The sequence below is a fragment of the Dipodomys merriami genome, unplaced genomic scaffold, assembly GCF_024711535.1.
Source record: "Dipodomys merriami isolate MVZ:Mamm:240054 unplaced genomic scaffold, mDipMer1.0.p SCAF_5, whole genome shotgun sequence".
Taxonomy (NCBI): Eukaryota; Metazoa; Chordata; class Mammalia; order Rodentia; family Heteromyidae; genus Dipodomys; species Dipodomys merriami.
Genome location: NW_027206068.1, coordinates 40,917,688 through 40,941,317, shown reverse-complemented (window position 1 = coordinate 40,941,317; position 23,630 = coordinate 40,917,688). Strand labels below are relative to the sequence as shown.

The following is a 23,630-nucleotide window of genomic DNA, read 5'->3' as shown; positions in this document are numbered from 1 at the left end:
GAACTGATTTAGTATGGAAGGATTTTTATATTAATTATCACACACACCACGTAGAACTTACTTTCTTTGAGAGCTCTACTCAATTGCTCCATCTTTTCTTTGGCTGTTTTAAGAAGGCGTTGTTCTAACTAAAGGAACAGAAATAAATAATTTAAACCATCCTCTTTACTCATTCACAACAGTGCAGTTAAGCGCATTTAAAATGATGTGGGACATACCTGATAACTATGCTCATGGTTTTTAAATCTTGTATAATAGTGCATAAATCTGTCAAGTTCCTGAAACCGTTTGTGTTTTTTCTCAGCCTAGGAAACAAAAGTCCATGAATGACTTTTATAAAAACTACTATTAAAATTGCTTTTTGGGGAAATTATTCAAAGTTTTATTAGTAATGGTAATGTATAAAAATGTATTGATATTTTTCCTTTGTTAGGAGAATAACACATTTTAAATGCTCCTAGAACAAAGTATTACCTGTAAGAAACCACTAAACCCATATCTTCAATGTTAATATTATATGGCTTGCTATGGACTGATTTGTCCCTCAAATATTCCTAACCTAATCCTTAATGTGACTGTATTTGGAGACAGTGTGAGAAAGTGACAAAAAATAGTCATTAGGGTGGGATTTACTCTGACAGGGATGTGCTCTTACAAGAGGAGAAAACATCAGAGCTCTTTTTACTGGTCAATGTGAGGACACAGGTGAGAAGGTAGGTAACTGGCCATAAACAAAACTGAGAGCCCTTGCAAAGAACGAGTCAACTGGAACCTTGGTCTTGAACTTCTCAGCTTCCAGAACTGTCAGAAATAAATGTCTATTGTTTAAGCCACCTAGACTATGAGTTGACTGGCACGTGACTAGGTGCTTTAATATTGTATTATTGAAACTGCTGGGCACTGGTGGGTCATGCCTGTAATCCTAGCTACTCAGGAGGCTGAGATTTGAGGATTACAGTTCAAAGCCAGCTCGGGCAGGAAGTCCATGAAATTCCCATCTTCAATAAACTACACCAAAAAAAAGCCAGAATTGGTGCTGTGGCCTTAAGCACAAAGAGGCTCAGGGACAGTATGCAGGCCCAGAGTTCAAGCCTCAGGAAAAAAAAAAAAATTAAGTCTTTACAGAGGCAAGCTGAAACAACTTTTCATATCTATCAAAGATCTAGAAGACAAAAAGAAAAAAAAACTTCCTAAGTTTTAAGCTATTTTGTTTGAATTAAAGGCTACTCCAAAGTGTATTCAATTTAATGACTCATTAAGACAAAGATAGGAAAAGAAATGCAAAATACTTTCAATGTTATTAACTGGCTTAAAGTGTTGGCTTAGCCAGTTCTTTACCTCCACAGTCATTTCCTTGGATTGCTCCTCCACATGCTGAATGACTTCATAGCGAGTACATCGGTAATAACCTCCAGTGGAGGAACTATGCTTTTTCCATTCTTCTAGGCAAATCCAGCAGAAGTCATACTTGCACTTAAAAAGAAAACATATATGCGAATTTCTCTGTATGTTAATATACAAATGATGGCCCGCTTTTTAGTAAAATTATGTGATGTTTGCATAACCCTGAATGTGTGACCAGAAATAAATCTCAGACATGTGATCCATTTCTTATGTTTCATTTGGATATCTCTTCCTCATCATGGAAAAGATGTGCCTCCAGTACACAGCCCTTTATTTCTTATATTGAATTGTATGAACTCATTTAACTCAAATTTTAAATTTATTAGCTCAGTGGTTTATCTTTTTTTTTTCCAAATCCTTAATCATTCCCTTTTTTGCATTGTCTTAAGCTTGCTAGGCAATAATAATCTGTGAGAATTTTGGCAGTAGGACTTAGGTTCTGATGATGTAGTATCTTCATTGTTTTTTTCTAGAAATTTCTTTTCCATTTTTTAAAACTCCAGATTGTTTGAATGCTTACATTTCCAAGTGAAAGAACTTTAGCAACTTTACTATTAATTTCTATTTTATTCCTTTATGATCACAGAATTCTGTTTGTATGTTTTCTGGAATGTCACTAAGACTTTCTTTGATGATCGATGATATCCATTGTTTGTGAACGCCCCACTGCTGAAAAAATGACATTGTCCACATTTCTAAGATGTAGTTTGAAAAAAAAATATATGTATATATATATATATATATATATATATATACACACACACACACACACACACACACACACACACACACATTTTAGCAATCATATATATTTTAATAATTAGGTACTCATGTCTTTTCTTTCTCTACTAGTTTTTGGTTTGCCTGATACATCATGAACAGAGATGAAAGTAAAGTCTCTGTGATCATGTACTTGTTTATAACATGCACTACACAATAAACTATAAACTTATTTCATGTGATTTGACACAAATACCCTTCAATGAAGCTTTATTGATTTCTCAATATTAGTGGCAAATCTTTTATACAATAGTCAATCATTACCTTCTATGATGGGAAAAATGATACAGAATTTAAATGATTTTCTTGTGTTTCAATTACAACTAATAAAAATGCTTATTTATTTTTAGTAAGTAGTTGTATGAAGGAGTTTCAATTCTGTGAGTCAGGTTATAAGTACAATGCATGTTTATCAATGTGACCCCTTCCATAGTTCTCCATCTTTCCCCGGGCCATCGCTATCCTCAGATTACACAATGAAATTTTTATATAATGTACACTGAATTTAGTAACTGCATTTGTTCCCTCCCTTCCTTCTTGTGCTCCATCCTTTGCTGGCCCTGTACCACATGAACAGGTTTCAGTTGCTTGGTATTCATTTTGTTAAATAGCTTGTTAGTTGTTCAAAGGAGTTACACCATTAGACACCCCCTCCCCACCCCAAGTATAATGCCCTTTAGTCAATTTATTTGTGTATATATGCATATAACTGTATATATGTTATCATGTATGTATTTTAGATCTAACTTCCACATATGAGCAAAAAGTGCCCTTTGTCTTTCTGATCCTGACTTATTTCACTTAACATATAATTTTTTTCTAGATTCATCCCTTTCCTTGAAAATGGCATATTATTCTTTCTGACAGATGAATAAAATTACATGTACATTACATGTATATATGTACCACATTTTCTTCATCCACTTGTCTGCTATAGGACATCTAGATGGCTTCTGTAACCTGACTATTGTGAATCTGCAGCTATATATAGACAGTGCAATTTCACTGTATCCTGACTTGTAGGGCAGATGCCCAACAGTGGTATTCCTGAATCATGGGAGTAGTTCTTTGAGGAATCTCCAAACTGCCTTCCAGGGTGGCAATGTAATTTTTTTTATTCTGATGTTTAACTCAAATGAAGAAAGTTACTATTAAGTGATTTAAACTATCTAATAATGAAAAACGTATAGTTCCCCCAAAATTATGTAAGGGAAAATAAAATAAAGTGTTTATGAAATAAAAGAGCCTTTTTTAAAAAAGAGGATCAAACATGTCATTCCTTTGAAGTACTAATACATTTGATTCTACATAGTAAACTGCTTCTCAATCATAATTAACACTGAGGCATCAAAAATGGTTTATTATGATTTAGTCTTCGTTGTAAAGCACAGACTTACACATAAGATGCATGCATGTTGAATGTATGGGTGAAACAGATGCAAGTAATGTCTCTGTGATCATATACCTCTTTACAACACGCATTTAACACAATAAACTGTGAACTTATTTTATGGTTTTGATGTCAATTTTTTTTTTTTTTTGTCGGACATGGGGCTTGAACTCTGGACTTGGGCGCTGTCCCTGTGCTCTTCAGCTCAAGGCGAGCACTCTACGCTTGAGCCACAGCACCACTTCTGATTTTCTAGTGGTTTACTGGAGATAAGAGACTCACGGACTTTCCTGCCCAGGCTGGCTTTGAACCGTGATCCTCAGATCTCAGCCTCCTGAGTAGCTAGGATTACAGGCATGAGCCACGGGTGCCTGGCGATGTCAATTTTTTTTTTTTTTTTTTTTTTTTTTTTTTGCCAGTTGTGGGGCTTCAGCTCTGGGCTGGGCACTGTCCCTCAGCTCTTTAGCTCAAGGCTAGCACTCTACCACTTGAGTCACAGCATCACTTCCAGCTTTTTGTGCTTATATGGTGCTGAGGAATTGAACCCAGGTCCTCATGCATGCAAGTACTCTACTATTGAGCCACCTTCCCAGCCCCAATGTAAAAAATTTTTTGACAGAAAGTAGCAAACTTTGTGTCTGATTTGATACAAATCAGATGCTGTTTCACCCATACCATTAAAAAATATTTGGAAAACATTCAGTTTGCTGAACAAGGTTTTACATTCTATATAAGATTTCTATGTCATAATACTACTACTTTTCAGCCAAGTACTAGTGGCTCACACCTGTAATCCTACTCGGGAGGCTGAGATCTGAGGACTGCAGTTCAAAGCCATCCCTGGCAGGGAAGTCCAGGAGACTCTTATCTATAGCTAATCACCAAAAAGCCAGGAGTGGAGTTATGGCTCAAGTGGTACAGCACTAACTTTGAGTAAAGAAGCTCAGTGACAACACTCAGCCTTGAGTTCAAGATCTAGGACTGGCACAAACAACAACAAAAACTACTTTTCAGTTTCTATTTTCAGTGTAAGTATTTCAGGTGGCAGAGAAAATAAGACTACTATATTTGCAAAGCATGTAAATAAATGTTTTCAAATGAAAAAGACATTTAAGTTGTTACCTATATCATTAATTGGCAAAAATATTCCTTCTTTTGATAAACATTTATCCAGAGTTTACTACTGCTAGGTAGCTAGCAGTTAGCTACTGTTAGCTGCTAACAGTTGATGATTTTAGTTAATCTATACTTCTTTACAGATCTACGTAGTCTTAATCCTTATCAGATTTTCCAAGAAAAAAATATAGATTTTGAAGAGAAAACAGTATCAGCCATTCCCTAACTAAACTAATAAACACTTTTGAGGATTTTGCTCAGAATCCTACACTAAGTTTTCCATTTAGTCTCTTAGGGAAATTTTACAGCTTCGTTAAGCCAGCCAATCATTTATGATAATCTTATACAGACGTACGTGTGTGTGTGTGTGTGTGTGTGTGTGTGTGTGTGTGTGTGTGTGTGTGTGTGTGTGTGTGTGTGTGTGTGTGTGTGTGTGTGTGTGTGTGTGTGTGTGTGTGTGTGTGTGTGTGCGCTCGCGTGCACACGCGTGCTGGTACTGAGGCCTAGGTGCTGTCCCTTAATATTTACTTGAGTCATAGCTCCAGTTCTGGGGTTTTGGTGGGTAACTGGAGATACAGTCTCAAAATAATTTAGTAACTACCTTTCTTTTGTAAGTTATAAAATAATAAGTTCAAAAGGCAAGTAATTCTTAGATGATATTGACATTTTTATTGTCATCTTAACTGTTTCTTTCAAAATATTCTATAGTAGAAAAAATTACATTGTGGGTTAATTTAAATAATCATTTTAAATATAAACACTTAATAAAAAAGGAAAAAAGAAATATATCATTACAATTTTAAAACAAAAGCATTTAGAAATATGTAGGCAAGGATTAATGAAATATTATTAATCTCCTGGAATATTTGCTTTAAATATAATAGAACTTTATTTCTGTGCAACGAAGCCAGGAGTTTATGTATGTATATTCTGTTAACTTTCAGTCCTATAAAGGTCCTTATTTAAGACTGTATTTTCAGGGATCATTTCTATAGTTCATAAAGGTCCTCGTTTATATTACTTTCAACCAAGTAGATTTTTGTTGGTATTTTCATTTTCAATATAGTAGTAAATTACTCATTTAGTTGATGTTTCATTTAACTTTTCTGCTTTGGACTGACAGACTTTATTAGGACTTCAAGTGCAAAACTCTTTAACCTCTTACCTTTGCACACTGCATGTGATTGCAGCCTTCATTCTTCTGTATTGGGGACTTACAATTAGCACAAGGCTTGGAGTTAGTTAACAACCAGAGACAATTGGCAGCATCTTCATAAGCTTCACTAACTCCTACAACTTTAGGATATTAATCAGAAACATAAAAATATGTAATTTAGTACACAATTTCAGAGGGAAAATTCCAAGCTTTTCTTTTCAGGTTTCCTCACTGTGATCACATTTATTTTCATATTAGAGTCTACAACAAATTTCTAAACTGCTTCATTTTGAATAGTATAATTGTAAGGAATTCTATGCCAAAGAAAGGCATAAATAACAGTTATAGGAAAAGCATGAAATATCAACATTTTTTTTTGAAACGAGGATTCACTATTGTAGCCCAGCCTAACCTCAAACTTGGAATTTTTCTACCACAGACTCCCTAGTTAAAGGTTAAAGGTACATGCCAGTACAACTCACTCAATCTTTTTTTATCCATGTGATACTCCTAAAAGTAAACCTAACATTTGCCCAAACTGATTTTTCTCTCTTTTCTGTCCTGGTAAATGCTTTGATCATCTGCCCCAAGTCAATCTAGAAGCAGTATGTGATTAATATCTTTCTTGTTCCCCACTTCACAGCATCTCATTGATTCTGCCACTTTCTCATCAATTGTTTCTTTCCATTCTCACTGTTTATTACTTTAATTAGGGTTCTTCACACCTATCACATGTCAAAGGAAGCACAGAAAACCAATTTATTTCCTTCGCTCTCAAATATAGTGACCTTTTCAAAATAAAAATCTACTTAAAATATTTCAATTGTTCCCTATTGACTACAAGAAAAAAAATCAACTTACTTTAGCAAAGAATAAGTCCTTCATGATGTTGGTCAATCGTGGGGCTTATACTCAGGGCCTAGATGTTGTCCCTAAGCCTTTTTGCTCAAGGATCTGGCTTTACCATTTTGACCTCCAGTGCTATTTCTTGGCCTATTTATTTGAAAGTAGTTCATCCAAGCTGATCACACTCTCTCTCTCTCTCTCTCTCTCTCTCTCTCTCTCTCTCTCTCTCTCCCATCTTCTATTTTATTTTATTTTTCGTTGGTTATGGGTCTTGAACTGTGGGCCTGGGCACTGTCCCTGAACTTCTCAGCTCAAGCTAGCACTCTGACACTTGAGCCACAGTACCACTTGCCGCACACCCACTTTCAAAAGGATGATGGGATAAGGGTTTAGCCCTACTGTCTGAAGCAGGGGGAGAAGCCTAACACTTTGAGATTTTAAATATTAAAATGAAAAGATATTCACCACCCATATATGCCACTGAGAGAAGGATAGGTGAGCCCTGGGAAGTGGCTATGACTGTAACTAAGGGGCTGAGTACCATGCATAGTGCACTAGCAGTAGAGAACTAAAGCGCTCAGGCTGCAGAAACTCTGAGTGCCTATCATTAAGTTTGTATCAGCAAATAGCTCCTAAGTGTTGGAATGTGAAACACTGGTTTTTAATTCTACATAGCAAAGAGAAACAACTGTAGTTGTCCTAAATCCATTGTAGAAGATGGGTTTGATGGAGGTGATGACAGGAAGAATTTGGTGGATACAGGAGTTTCAGAGTGAATTTAGTGTAATTATGGCAAATATGATCAATCTGTAATGTCAATGTTGCTCACAAAAAGTATTGCTATATAACAATCATTTAGATTCTTTTATATTTACAACATCTTATTTAAAAGTAGAGGCTTTTCTCCTCTCTTTAGCATCAACATTATTTTTAGCTCAGAGACTCTAATATATTCTTATGACCCTTATTGTCCATTGTCATAATAAATAAAGCACAAAGACATTAAAACAAAGACGCTGTGTGGTGTGCAACATAACAATTTCTTTTTCTTTCATTCAGAATGCTAGCTCCTAACTGCATTATAGAGAATGGCATGAAGCAAATTACATTCAGAAAATAACCAACAATATAATAAAAAATAGACTGGAAAAAAAGCCTTCACTTTCAATTCTATGAACATGTTTACGCTATTATCATTTTTTTTTGTATTTACTGTTCACATCACTTACAATACCTCATCTTCCTTCAACTATATGCGTCTTCTTCACCTCTACTGACTTGCAAACTCTTTCATCAACCTTAATTACAAGTTCATTATATCTTGAGCTTATTATTTTTTTGAATCATCTAGTGTGCTTAGCCCTCTTGGTAAGAAAACCTAACTTCATGTAGTGAATAACAGAACCTGTTATCTAATCTAAAGAGCCTATAACAGTTGTTTTAAAAATACTGAATTTTTAAACAGACAAGTTAAATTCCGTAACTACCAAATAACTATGAACTATGAGAAAGTATATGCAAAATTTGTAAGTTTCATAGAAAATATAAGCATTCCAACTTCTTATTTTGATTAATTAGACACAATAGAGGTAATTCAGTGTTTAAAAACTGTTTGAGCTGTTTTATAAAATTAATTCACAAGGCTGAGAAAGGCAGGTTATGAGTTCAATGCTAGCCTGGGCAACATAGCAAGACCCTGTCTCCAAATATTTATGTTACTTATATATTTTCCCATACACAGAAAAACTTTATAACACTAAGAAATATGTTAACTTAAACATTTAATCATTTAGAATATATTTATACATATTTAATGATCATGTTCTATTTTAGTATAATTCTCATTTCTGTCACCTTAAGCCATACCCTAAATGTCATAAACTTAACGGTCATTAATAGTATCATTCTGGTTACTATCTATCAATGAGGAGGATACAACAGTACAGTGAGGAAATGAAAGAGCCTTGGTTTTGCCTCAAACTCCTATTTTCTAACATTCCTGTCTTTCTGAATAAAACCAAGCTGAATGCTATAGTTTCTATATTCCTAGCTACTTTGGAGACTTAAGATGGGAAGAATTGTGGTTTTAGGCCTGTCCAGGAAAAAGTTCATGAGATCCCAACCATCCCAACTAATGACAAATACCTGTCAGCTCAGCTACTAGGGTACAGTAAATATAAAACTGTAGTTCAGACCTTTCCCTATTAAAAAAATAAAATACATAAAAGGTCTGGGGGTGTGGCTTAATGGCAGAGTAGGTGGCCCTAGTTCAAACCTTAGTAGCATTTCCCCCCAGTCCATTTGAGCTCTTAAGGACAAGGTAGTTGTGTGTGTGTGTGTGTGTGTGTCTGTGTGTGTGTGTGTGTCTGTGTGTCTGTGTGCTGGTTCTCAGGCTGGAATGCAGGGACTGTCTCTTGAGTTTTTTTGCTCAAGGCTAGCATTCTACCATTTGAGCCACAGCTCAAATGGAGATAAGTATAATGGACTTTCCTGCGTACGTTGGCTTTGAATCATGATCCTCAGATCTCAACCTTCTGAATAGCTAGAATTACAGGTGTGAATCACTGGTAGGCACATGGCAAAGGTGAAATTTTAACCTGTAGCTCTTTAACCTTTGGATAACAGAAGTAACCATATGTATGATATATACGAGTTAGAATTTGAACTAAGGGCCTCTAACTAGATAGGCAGGTACCACAGCCCAACTGTTTTGCTTTAGTTATTTTGGGGATAGTATTTCTCATTTTTGCCATCTTCCTGTATCACTGAAATGACAGATATACCCAGTTATTGGCTTAGATGGGGTCTTGTTAACTTTTTACACAGGGTGGCATCAAACTACAATTCTCTGGATTGTTTCTACCTCTGGAGTAGCTGGGATTAAAGGTATGGCTCACTGCTCCCAGCCCTTATTATTATCAGGATCATTATCACATGCAAAGTATCTTTCCCTTACCCAACAATAGTTTGCTCTCAATAGCCAGGCCATTCTCCATTTCCTTCCATAGAAAAAAATTTATCTGTGAATATGGAATAACTGATCCAATCTTAAAATGCTAACAAACAACTAAAAATAATTACTTATCTTAAATACTTGCTTTTATATTTCAAACCAGAAATATCTTTTATTTGACTAAAACTGTATGCTATTTACTTTTTTGTGGTACTTTAAATCTAGGCAACTGGTAAGCACACTAACCTACAACTTAATAAAATTATATCTCTTTAATTGTCCTGCAAAACACAACTCTCCTCCACTTACAAGGCCCTGTCTTGATTCCTTATACTCACTTGGACATCTGAATCTCAGATAAGGTCTTCCCAGTATTGGGGTTTGAAGTCAGGGCCTCAAGTATTTTCAGCTTGCTTGCTTGACTGATACTCTATCACTTGAACCATGTCTACAGCCTGGCTTTTTGTTGGTTAATTTGGAAATTAGGTTTCGTAATTTTTCTCCTTAAGCTGGGTTCGAATTCCTTTCTTCCAGATCTTGCCTTCCTGAGACCAGTTTCCTGATACATCATCCACATTTCTGCCTGAGTGATCTTTCTAAATAAGTGCCTATATTTAATATTCTCTTTCTGAAAGAAAGTTGAAGTGTCATCTCAGGACATAAATAAATGACTGATTTGGACTTCTTAACCTCTCCACTTCACTTTCCTGCATTAGTGCACTGGGTGTACCATAGTTGCACCCCTTTGATATTATGCTGTTTCACAGCTCTCCTTCATCTTGAAATGTACTTCGTATTTTGGTCCAGTTTTCACTATGTAACTTAAGCATAAATTTTGTTATAAAATATTTCCCACCCGTCTCCTAGGGATAACTGACATTTTTGTCTTTTGTCTTTCCCTTCTATCACATTTTGCACAGGAACAATGTTCTATAACAATTTACATATCTTGTCCTCAAATACAAATTTTAAGAGCACAGAAAGTATATTATTTCTGTAGTCTAGCATACAATAGCACTCATTAAATAAATAATGACATTATTATTTAAGAGCAACAAATTATTCCTGACATCTCTTGTGAAACTTGAAACAATTATCTTCAAAATTCCACTAGATATGTCTGCATATATTTCTAACACTGACCTCAAGTTCAAAATGTACACACCAAGGTCCATTATTTTCTCTTGAAAGTGTAATTCCTTTATCTGAATTTGCTAACTTTGACTAATGTTATCATGATCTACCCTCTGGCTCAAACTAAAGTTATTCCCTTACCACTGATTTCTTCAATCTACCCTTCATAGGTAAATATGTAATGTATAGTTTATTGTTAAAGGTAAATATGTAATCTATGTTAATTTTCTTTTTTTCTTTTTTTTTTTTGGGGGGGGGGTCCGGTCATGGGGCCTGAACTCTGGGCCTGGGCGCTGTCCCTCAGCTCTTCAACTCAAGGCTAGCGCTCTACCACTTGAGCTCAGCGCCACTTCCGGCTTTTTTCTTTTTGCTTATGTGGTGCTGAGGAATTGAACCCAGGCCTCATGCATGCAAGGCAAGCGCTCTACCACTCAGCCACCTTCCCAACCCTATAGTTAATATTCTGCTTAAAGTAATATTTGGACCTTAGTGGGCAAAACAAACCTCATGAATCTAAAAACACAAGCACCAACTCTTATACATGAAAAATTCTAACAGAATAAAGCCTTTGAAGTGTCATGGCTCCTAGTTTCACTCCAACTAACTAACTTCTGTCTCTGCAGATATGCTTAAATCCAATTCATAATGCACTTCCATCTGATCTGTGACATTCCTCCACCCTTAACTTCCATAATCAATCTCATCTTTAACTTAACAGGTAGTTACCATATGACACTCTATTATTTGCTTCCCTCTAGTGTCATAAATGTTTTACATAAGTATATGTTCCACTGAGTAAATTTTTTATCCTGATTTATAATACCTCAAACTAACTCTATTATCTAAAAACCCAGAGAAAACATCTCAACCAATGTTCATTTATAAAAACTTGAAAGAAAACATGCTGGGAAACACTTAAGGAAATGAACAGTTATTGTGTAATAATTGCTACTAGGAAAAAATATTTAAGAACAAGTTCCCACAGTGAACCAGATTTATTGCATCACCAGTCACATGCTTGTTTTACTCAATACAACCTAAGAATTCGTTTTACCAATAAAATGGGATCACTCGCATTACCTCATTTCATTTCTGTGAGGACAACAGAAATAGTGCATTTAAAGAAGTCTTAGTGACAATAGTTGTTGCTATAGTGTTTAATGTAAATAAATATACAGGACCACATAACACCAAGAAATTAACTTGGCTTTTCTTTCACTGAAGGCTTTTAGGGAAATGAGCAACTTCTGCTTACTACAGATAATACAATGCTTCCCTTAAGGTACAGAAAAAGTGGTTGATTCACTATAGTACCAAAAAGGTACTACAAAGGCTGGGGATGGGGGTCAGGTTACAGCTCAGTGTTAGGGTGCTTATTTATCATGTGCAAAGCCCTGGGTTTGATCCTCAACACTGGGGAGGGGAAAGAATGGTTGAAGGTTGAATCTGACCTTCACTTACTCTATTTACCTTTGTTTGGAAAGGCTTGTTAGAAGATGTGACCTAACTATGATTCTTCCTCAGAATCTGCAAAATAATGTTGGTTAGAGGAAAATACTAAACATGGGAGAGCTAGCATTAACAAACTTAAAAACAACTTCAATGAAGAGGATAAGAAATATGGCACATTATCTTTTGAATGCTATTAATCTATTTGTAATACAGCTATGTAAAATTCCCCTTACGTTCTTCTGGTTTCATTTCAGTTATTTTTTGTAGCCAATTTTTCCATGTTTGGCAATCACAAGGTTCATGTGCTTCACCAAGGCACTCCCTAAGAAATAAAATAGAAAAAACATTTAGAAATATTCATCAATATCAAGATGACAAACGAACATACAAAGTAATCTAATTTTATAGTTGAAAAACTAAGACATAGTGGCAATGAGAAATGAGTATTTCAAAAGAGGCACTGAAAAGTAGTAACAAAGCTTTATTATAGCATACATTAGTGATACAAGGGAGTTTCATTGTGATATTACCATACAAGCATACGATGTACTTCAGCTCATGAAACTCAACCCTTTATAGCTCTTATTCCACTGACCCTTTCTATGAAACTACTTTCATACATACATGTAGAATACTTTGACCATATTCACCCTCAGTTACACTCTCCTTGCCAGTTGATATCACCCCCTAACAGAGTCTATTTCACTCCATTTTTTGTGTATGTTAATTGTACCAAGTGGTTTCACCAAAGTATTTCAAACATGCCTATGTATTTTAATCAGAATAACCCCTTCTGTGCTCGCTTCAGCAGCACATACACTAAAATTGGAATGCTATAGAGAAGATTAGCATGGCCCCTGTGCAAGAATAACCCCTTCTACTATTCTATTTCACCTCCTCTACTCCCATTAACTCCTTTCATTGAGATTCTATGTCATATACAATATGTAATTATGATATTATCTGCACTCCACCATACTCTTCCTTCTTCCCCTTGTCACCTCAGTCTCATAGTGTTTATCAATACATAAGTGTATAAGTGTATATATATATATATATATTTTTATATATATATATATATGTCTTTAAAGCCTAGATAGGCAGATTGGTACATTCATTTAAAAGTTTCAAATAGATTTCCTAATATTTATAGTTTTGCCTGCCTTAAAACATTTATCAATTAGGTTTAATCCTTACTAATAATTTAAATTATTGCTATTCAAGATGTGTTCCCAGGCTAGCAGTATTGCTACTTCTTGGGGGCTTATTAGACAAGCAATAGAAGCAGGTACTAAGGGATCTATAGCTTAGAATTCTGTGTATATGTGTGTCTACTGGTCCAGGAGCCTGAATTCAGGGTTTGGCACTGTCCCTGAGCTTTATTTTTTGTTCAAAGAAACACCTTAACCACAGCTCTAGGCGTTTGGAGTGGTTAGTTAGAAATAAAGAGTCTCACCGACTTTCTTGCCCAGTTTGACTTTGAACCATGATCCTCAGATCTCAGCCTCTTGAGTACTTAGGAATAGATGTGAGTCACCAATGGCACATTTACAGTGGCTCACATCCCTAACTACTCAAGGCTGAGATCTAAGGATTGTGGCTAAAAGCCAGCCCAGGCAGAAAAGTCAGTGAGATTCTTACCTCTAATTAACCAACAAAATGAGTGGAGCTGTGGTTCAAGTGGTAAGGTGCTAGCCTTGAACATAAAGCTCAGGGATAGTACTGAGGCCCTGAGTGCAAGCCCAGCAGCAACACACAGACAGACAGACACATATACAAACAGAGGCACTATTTTGAAAAATCTTTCCTGTAACTATGGTTTATTTACAGAGCTCCTAGGAAATTAGTGGTAACTTAACAGGTATTAAATAATATTGAGTCAGGTGTTGGTGGTTTATGTCTATAATCCTAGCCACTCAGAAGGCTGAGATCTGAGGATCAAAGTTTGAAGCCAGCTTAGGCAGGAAAGTCATGACACTCTTATTTCCAATTAACCATCACAAAGCTGGAAGTGGAACTGTGGCTCAAGTGGTAGAATACTACTAGCCTTGAGCAAAAAAGTTCAGGGACAAAGGCCAGACCATGAGTTCAAGCCCAGGGAGCAGCAAAACAAGAGCAACAACAACCCAAAAGTGGGTTATTTAAAAATGGAAATGCATGTATTATTTTTAAGTGTATACCAAATCAACTGTTTTCCAGAAATGTAATATCTGTGATAAATGTACATTATCATTTGGCACACATGCTAGCATACAGAGAGTAAGAAATATGCCCCAGATCTAGAAACAGTACTTCTACATGTTGCTTGAGATCATGTGGGAATGCAGAATCTATACTTATCACTACTCATCTTTTAAGCCTATTTGTTAATTATACCTTACTAAAAATAGAAAAAGTCTTAAAATGTAAAATTCTCTTATGCATATTTTGTCTCTAAAACTAACAAATGAGGCCAATGAAAAATTATTTCCATTAAGTTTAAGATTTTCCCCCCTAGAGAATAAACAGTGGGGGCTGGGAAGGTGGCTCAGTGGTAGAGCCCTTGCCTTGCATGCATGAGGTCCTGGGATTGATTCCCCAGCACCACATAAGCAAAAACAAAAAAAGCTGGAAGTGGCGCTGTGGCTCAAGTGGTAGAGCGCTAGCCTTGAGCTGAAGAGCTGAGGGACAGCACCGAGGCCCAGAGTTCAGGCCCCATGACCGGACCCCCTCCCCCCCCCAAAAAGAATAAACAGTATATTCAATATATCTTCTTTAGAGTAATCAATACAATGTTTTCTCTGAATATTTTCTGAGGGAAAAATAGAAAATAATCAAGGGGAAAAAAAGGTCCATTCTCTCAAATAGAATCTAAAAGGACTAATTAATGTCTTCAAAAGGCTAGTCACTTATCAATGTGCTCAGCTTTGAGGCCATGTTATGTGAGAGTGCAACAGACAAGTTTTCTTTTCCAGAACCACAGAGGAAGACACAGACCTGCTGCTTCCTTGGGTGCTAGCCCAACCAGCAGTATCTCTTCAGAGGGTTATAATAGCTTGGCACAGTTTCCTAGTTCAAATGCAACACTAAGAGTAGATATAGAAAAGAGAAGCTTATAAATGAAGCTACCGCAAGAACTGCATATTACAAAGTATGTTAGAAGTTGTCATTTTATAATATTAAAATGAATGCTAAGGTATATGGGAAAATAAGCTTGAGCTTCTCTAAGGGACTGATAATCTTGATTAAAGCGCAGTTTTATTTACACTAGAAAGCTAAATTCCTAGTTTGTTTTGTTTGTTTGCTCTGTAGCCAAGGCTGGCTAAATCTGCTGTGAACAGCCAAGGCTGTGATCTTCCTGCATCAGCCTCCTGAGAGTTGAGATTACAGATGTGTGACATCATGCTCAGCTCCTGAGGACATTTTGTTATTTATGGCAATACTCATGTTTGAACTTAGCCTCATGCTTGCTACACAGGCACTGTACTGCTGAGCTATATCTCTAGCCCTTTTTTTGCACTAGCTGTTTTTAAGATAGGGTCCTTTTACTTCTTTTCTGGCTTGTGCCTGCACCCAGATATACCTATTTTATGCTTTTTATTATAACTAGACAGACAAGCAAATGCCACTACTCCCATGGGAAGAAGTTTTTCAAATTTTTCTGCCAAGGCTGACCTTGAACTCCGATCTCTAATCTTGACCTACCAAGTAGCTAGTATTACAGGTGTAAACCACTAGCACCTGGCTTGGAAGAGTTTTAATGAATGAATGTCAAAGAATATGGTATTTGTTGCTGAAACTGTATCTCAAAATGTTAGTAAAATGTTTGTAAGAAGGGGAATGTTGGCACATAAGCAACTGAATACTGGCACCAAGGAATGAATACGTTTAAGACAAAAAAGTCTTGGTAAAGAGATTATGAAGACAAAAGTGGTTGTCTAGATTCTTCAATCCTGTCTAAATATGACTAAAAGGAATGGCTCTTTGCTTGAATATGAGCCAATACACAGAATTACTAGCAAGAATATATACTAGCTTTAAAGGGCTCTGAAAAGAATTAAAATCTTAAGTAGGTAGATCCCTTCAATCTAGAAAGCTCTTTTTCTCCCTATAACAAAAGCTATTAAGCTAGTGTTAGAGACTGATTTTCAAGAGATGTTATTTTGTTGGCAAATAAGGAAAACTTCATCTATTTTGCCCAAAGGACTTTTGTCGAGTCTCTCTTTGCCTAAGGAGTCTATGGAGTGACACATGAAGCATGAAACTACTGCTTTACCTCAATTAAGATTCATGATTCTGAGAAGGAAATAGGTGTTATCAAAATACTTATTATGGGTACTGGAGGAAAATAGAATGAGTTGGTGACAACTTTAATGCAAATTTACTTTCAGAGTTCTTGAATATGTATGTACTCTGAATCACTGGAAACCTGAACAGCCTGGAAACGTGATACTGTGGCTGCTCACTCTGTGCATCACTGTGATTCAAACCTTCCTATGAGAAGTTTACATTTTCTTCCTTTGTGTGGTGACACTATTTTGAAGGGTTCTTTCAAGTTTTGTAAAAGAGGTGCTATATGAAAAATCCACTATATTATTTAGAATATTCTTGTTAGTTAATGTGAAAAATAACTCTAAATTATATTTAACTGTCCTGGTGGGCTTAGAAGAATAAATTCCAAGTAAGGTTCTCAGTTTCAATAGAGATATGCATGATTACAATTAAGGACCACAAAGAAAAAAAGGGGAAGTCTAGCTAGTTTTTAAATACCATTTTCTCAGATAAGAACAACTCCTATAATAAAACCTAAGGGAAGAAAACATTCGAGGTTCAGTTACAAGGGGTGTGATCAAGTTACAAAAGATAGGGCTATACTGTGATAAGAAGGAAAAAGCCCGTGAACACGTTCTCTCCCAGCAATAAATTCAGTTATATCCAAGCAGATATTTCTTGGGCATAGTCCAACTGATTCTGTCACATCCATTTTCTTTCTTTCTTTTTTTGTCATGGGGCTTGAACTCTGGGCCTTGACGCTGTCCCTCAGCTCTTCAGCTCAAGGCGAGTACTCTATCACTTGAACCACAGTGCCACTTTTGGTTTTCTGAGGTTCACTGGATAGGACTCTTACGGGCTTTTCTGCCTGGGCTGGCTTTGAACCACGATCTTCAGATCTCAGCCTCCTCAGTAGCTAGGATTACAGGCGTGAGCTACTGGCACCTGGCTAACACGTAATTTTTAAAAGAAATTATTGTTGTCTTTTGTAATCATCTTTAGATAAGCATTTATGAGTGTTCTGGGGACAGAAAGGAGCAAAAAACCTCGAGTCATATGGATTTATTTTGTAAAAATCTTTGCAGTTTTCTTTTACAGGATATTTTTGCTTCTCACTTAAATAAAAGACAAAAAAAGGCGACAGAAATTGTGACCATTTCTACTAAGAATTTCTGATTATAGTTAAAGTTTTTATATGAGTAAGAGGTCAAAACTCTATTACAGGAATCATATATTAACTCTGTGATAGGTAAAGCAAGCAATGTAAAATCTAGAGAATCTACCTCACAGTCCTATAGTTTAATAATTATCAAAACTAAAAGGCAACACTATTCAGTTGAAGAACTTAAATGTGAGTCTGACCTACATAAAATCTAGTTTTATTTTATTCAAGTCACCTTATTCTATTCCCCTCTCGTACAATGTCCAGAATATGCTGCTCTATTTGCTAAGTCTCTACTACCCTTATAAGTAGATCAAGCAAATGATTACCAAATGTGACCTTTGTCTACAGGGTAATTTGCAGATCCTTTTAAACTGGGAAGAAATTCAAAGCAGAACCTAAGATCATGACATATAGTCTCCTGTGGATTTTGAGTATAACTAATCTGATATCTGAAGGGTATTAGAGTAAGAGAGTAGAGTTTGTTCAAATGTGGTTCTAGAAATGTGCAGTTATAGCATCTAGCATTTATCTATCTATCTATCTATCTATCTATCTATCTATCTATCTATCTATCTATCTATCTATCTATCTATCTATCTATTGTGAAACCTAGTGAAAGCTAACCCATAAAAATCAGAGTTTAAGACAATGGTAGCTATAGATTTTTCTTCTCCCTTCAAAGCTTTTTTTCTCTATAACCTAAGAAAATTCTATTTACTTTATCTGATAAGACAATCTGGTAATTTTTGTTTTCCTTCTCTATCATGTCTCCAACTTGCCTCTAAATACCAGCCTTTCCCAACCAAGATTTCGATTGTGAACTAGAGAACTTGTAAAATGATTTATGTGAATTTTCCTGAAATTTCCTATCAATGTAACAAACTACTACCATTCTATAAACAGGATGCACACCATGGGTATCTTCTCAAATCTCACATTGACTTTAATATTACTTTAATATTGTTAGTTTAATATTCTTTACTTTAATATTCTTCCTTTATTTGTTACTTTAATATTTGTTTACTTTAATATTTTGTTATTTAATATTCTTTGTTACTTTAATATTCTTCCTTTATAATATTCATATTTATCTAAAATTCATTTATTTGCTTATAATAAAACTTTCATTGTCATTAACTCTCTTTTCATTTAATAATTCTACTCTCTCACACTGGATTAGTTCAGTAAAATTAGTCTCAATCATTCATAATTTCTCTTCTATAGGTTTTGAAAAATTATCTGAAAGTGTGTAGGTATAAAATATCATTGCTCAGTATTTGGGCATTTTATTTGGTTTCTGAGTTAGTGATGAAAGTAACAAACATGGTTTTCTTTTCAATAAGCACTATACCTAAGCACATAATGCCGGAGTAAGCAAAATTTTTCATCAATGGCTAACTAGTAAGCAAATTTGCTGCCATACAGACTTTCTGACAACTACTCAATTTTTCTTCCTCAGGCCTAAAGCAAACACAGACGATATATAAATATGAAGGGGAATAGCTGTGTTGCAATAAAACTTCATCTTCAAAATTAGTGTGCTGGTCTTTCACTTACAATGGTGTCATCCCTAGGCTGGTAGTTCAGATGATGATGATTAAAAAAAATAGGCAGGTAACAGGCCTGATGGAATCGGATCTGTTTCCATGGAAGAAGAAAGATTTGAAGAGATAAAAGAGACTTTCCTCCCTCTTAGAAAAACATATAAGCCACTTCAGGTGTATATTCTGTTCATTAATACCATTATTTGTGGGCTGGGAAGGTGGCTCAGTGGTAGAGGGCTTGCAAGCAGGAATTTGTAGACATTAAACTGATTCTAAAAATTTTTTTTTTAAAAAGATAGTTTCTTAAGTGTCTAGCAATGTTAAGATTAATTTTCATTTCTACGTATAAGACTAGAAATTTATATCAATCTAAGAGATATCCATTCATAGGTAATAATTAAGGAAATAAGCTAAAGGCCACTTGCCTAGCAAGAGGGAGATGGAGTTCAAATCCTAGTCACACAGACACACACAGACACAGACACACAGACACACACAGACACACATAGACACACACACACACAGACACACAGACACACACACACACACACACACACACAGGTATAGTGAGCGCCTGGCATCAAGCACATGATACATGAAACATAAGAATTGTTGCTGTTTATTACAGATCTTTTAAAATTAATAATAATATTGAGCACATTACAATTTAAAGGCTTGATTCCAGGTAAAAAGTCTCATTAGAAAAGTGAAAAGGCTGATTCCACCTTGTCTTATACTAACCAGCAGAAGAGGTGTCCTTTTCCACAGTCCACAGCAGGGGCTCTCAGCAATGGGAAGCTGAGTGTATCAGATCCAGATGTGTTGGACCCTTGTTTTGTTAATCTGACCGCTCTTTCACACCCCGCAGTAGGACACCATTTAATGGCAGGATTATTTTCAACAAAGGCCTGTTTGAACAGTAACAACAACAACACAAAAAGAGACTATTTCAGCTGTACTTCTAACATAGAAGATAAAATCAGGCAAGAGTGAAATAAACACAAGGAGCTGTCAAGTCTTGAAAAGTACTAAAAACATCATGAAAGCACTGAGAAAAATAAAAGGAAAAAGTGGTAGTATAGTAATGACATAATTTTCAAAACTTGTTTTCTCTAAATATTAGGCAAAAATGTGTAACTTATGTTTTGTTATTCAATGTGTCACTTTCCTAATTACACTGAAATTAGATGTAATTATTATTGATTGGGATTAGAACTGTAATAACACACAGAAATCAATATTATGATGTTTTCTATGTTAGAATAGGGTTTCTTCTTTTTAAAATTGTTTTAAAATCCATGCTTTAAATTTTTTTTGTCTTGTTTTGTTTTAATGGGGCTTGAACTCAGAGGCTGGGTACTGAACTGAACGTTTTTTTTTTTTTTTTTTTGATCAAGACCAGTGCTGTACCACTTAAGCCAAAGCTTTAGTTCTGGCACAGGCTGGCTTCAAACCACCTATCTCAGATCTCAGCCTCCTGAGTAGCTAAGATTACAGGAGTGACATGCCAGTTTCTGGCAACATTAGAGTTTAGACTTAAGAAAAATCTGCACAAAGCAATTAAAATGTAACTTTTATATCACAGAAAAGAGTAACTTTCATATACTTCTAAACATCTCCTGAATAAAAATAAAGAAAAAAATGAAACATTAAGATTTGCCATATGAAATTATTGCTTGGATTAAAAATAATAAATTTCTAAGTTAAAAAACTTTTGTTTTTAAGTATGTATTTTTAAGAGTACAAAATATTTTGGAAAATTTAAAGTAGAGACTACTTTGAACATTGTCTTTATTGGGGTGAAGGAGTATAGCAGTGTGAACTTAGGGCCTCATGCTTACTACCCAAATACTTTGCAACTTGAGCCAAACTCCCAACATCTTTTGCTTTCATTATGGTTTGTGTGTGAGTGAATGTCTAGAAACCTGTATAATTTACTATGTTCTAGAATCTTTCATTATGTTTTGAACAGGGTTTTGGTTTTTGCTCAGGAAAGCCGAGGAGAGACAGGGGGAGTCTCTCTCAAACTTCTTGCACAGATTAGCTTAAAACCATAAACCTTTTGATCTCAGCCTTCAGAGTAGCTAGAAATACAGATCCACGGTGCCTAGCTAGAACATTATCTTGATTATCTAGTTATAAAAGTGCAACAGGTAACTTAGTAAATAGTTCCGAGTAATAAGTAAGTTTTCTGGGATAACTACTGTTTTATTCTTCCATTTTTTCTTGCACAGGCTCAACATTTTAATTAATGCCACAATTTAGTTTTTTCTGAGAAACAAAGGAGATTACTATTTAAAAAAACAAAACAACTGCTATGTGATTTCATAAAATTAAAATTGATAACTGGAAACATACCTTTATATCAAACTGTAGGTATCGTTTGTCCATCTCCTTAGAAACTACACTTTCTATGATATCCACAGGCACAAGTTGAAAGCAATCATATGCAGGGCAGAAAATGTTGTGAGCTTCACCTTCTTGAATTTTCAGATTCAAAAACCTGTTATAATTATCAATTGATGGAAAAGGACAAGGAAATAAATTATTAATACCGCTGAAGGGTTTTTTTCCATCATGGTAATTTTTTTCTTAAGATTATTATAAAACATCAACATTGGGAAGGGATGTGAAGGGTAAACAAAGGAGGAGGCTGCAATGCTTGATAAGAAATGTACTCATTATCTTGCCCATGTAATTGTAACCTCTCTGTACAGTATGTTCACAAAAAATAAAAATTAAAAAAACATCAACAAGACTGGAGGCATATATGATTCAATAGCAGCCACTTATTAGCATGTACCAGGACCCTGATATTTTTCTCCAAAACATACAAAGACACACAAATGTGGTTGTATGTGACCTTCTTAGGAAGTTGGGAAAGATTATGAGTCTGACGCTATCCTGGGCAATATGGCAAGACCCTGTCTCAAAACAAAAACAAAACCAAAAAGAAAAACCCTCAAAACAAAACCAAAAACCAGAAAAGTGCCCACAGAATATTAATTGTAATACTTAGTACCTATTCAACAATTCATTTTACAAATATACAAAATATGAACATATATATACTATAAATTTTTAAGTTTTTGTTTTGCTTTATATTCTTTAAAAACCTCAGAATATCTTGATTAACATGAATATTTAAAAAATGCCTTAGGTCGTATTCTATTCTCAATATTGTATAATTTTAAATTAAAGGGATAATGGTATAAAAATTAACCACAGATAATATCAAATATCTAAGGATAGTATTGCAATGTAATATGAATTTTTAAAGAAAAGGCATTCTTGTTATATTTAGGTGAATATTAAAATGAATGCTATGTCCTACTGTACATACATTGTTCACATAGCATAAAATAGGCTACCTGCAAAGGTGAATTAAGATATTTGAGCTAGAAATTTCTAGGTCTTAAACTTAATGATTTTAAGCACTGACTGAGCTTTTCTGAGCCTCAGTTTCATAATATATAAAATGATGAAACAGTTAATGATAAATAATAATATGTACTCTACAGGGCTGTTATAGAAATACCTGTTAGGTACCTGACTTTGAATAAGAACCTATAATTTTTAAAAAGGACTATTATTGTTATTTAAGAATCAAACTTCCAAAGTCTGGATTATATAGGATTTAATACTTACACAAAACAAATGGAAAAAAGGACAATTAAATAAAAACTCTCTAGTTATTAGTGTTTGATTATTCCAGAGATAGTACTTATTATGGGTTAACTATTATTTTTAATGAATAACATCTGTATTTTCATATGGATAGATATGACCCATACAAGCAAACACTCTTTAGTCTTCAACAATTTTTTAAAATTTAATTTTATTTATTGTACAGGTGATGTACAGAGGAGTTAGTTACATAGGTAAGGAAATGAGTACATTTCTTGCCAAACAGTGTAATCCCCCCCCCTTGTTTTCTCCCACTTTCCTCCCCTCCAACTCCTCTCCCCCCTGCAAGTTGTTAAGTTCATTTCCAACATAGTGTCTAAAAATATGATTCATGAACTTGTGTGACATCCTTGTGCAAGAGCCATGCTAATCTTCTCTGTATCATTCCAATTTTAGTTTATGTGCTGCCAAAGCAAGCACTTCAATTTTTAAGAGTATAAAGAGGTCTTAAAGAGTATGAAAACCACTAACTGCAGACTTCCTTTTTTCACATGTTTTTGGCCAGTTCTGTGGCTTGAATTCTGGGTCTAGACACTATCCCTGAGCTTCTTTCGCGAAGGCTAGCACTCTACCACTTGAGCCACAGTGCCACTCTGGCTTTTTCTGTTTATGTGGTACTGAGGAATTGAACCCAGTGCTTCATGAATGCTAGGCAAGCACTCTACCACTAAGCCACATTCCCAGCCGCGAGAAACTTTTCTTTTAGTTATGTGTAGATTCCATGAAAAGCTGGCTATAGTTTAGTTTAATAC

General features: G+C 35.2%; 1 protein-coding gene and 2 non-coding genes across 11 annotated transcripts in view; 1 reads left to right on the top strand and 2 right to left on the bottom strand.

Annotated features, from left to right (window-relative positions):
- Positions 1-23,630, bottom strand: part of Ankib1 (ankyrin repeat and IBR domain containing 1) — a 131,683-nt gene that overhangs the window by 13,944 nt on the left and 94,109 nt on the right. For all 9 annotated transcript variants that reach the window (XM_069996473.1, XM_069996476.1, XM_069996472.1 and 6 more), the window contains 7 exons: positions 21,550-21,694; positions 19,933-20,099; positions 12,465-12,553; positions 5,856-5,986; positions 1,339-1,473; positions 219-305; positions 62-128 (listed from right to left, as the gene is read on the bottom strand). In XM_069996473.1, the coding sequence (XP_069852574.1) occupies positions 62-128; positions 219-305; positions 1,339-1,473; positions 5,856-5,986; positions 12,465-12,553; positions 19,933-20,099; positions 21,550-21,694 (821 nt within the window). The remainder of the gene's footprint in view (positions 1-61; positions 129-218; positions 306-1,338; positions 1,474-5,855; positions 5,987-12,464; positions 12,554-19,932; positions 20,100-21,549; positions 21,695-23,630) is intronic.
- LOC138810243 (U6 spliceosomal RNA) lies at positions 13,027-13,133 on the top strand. Its single transcript, XR_011367054.1, has one exon. It is a non-coding gene; the product is annotated as a U6 spliceosomal RNA (small nuclear RNA).
- Positions 23,197-23,298, bottom strand: LOC138810308 (U6 spliceosomal RNA). The gene has a single exon (XR_011367105.1). It is a non-coding gene; the product is annotated as a U6 spliceosomal RNA (small nuclear RNA).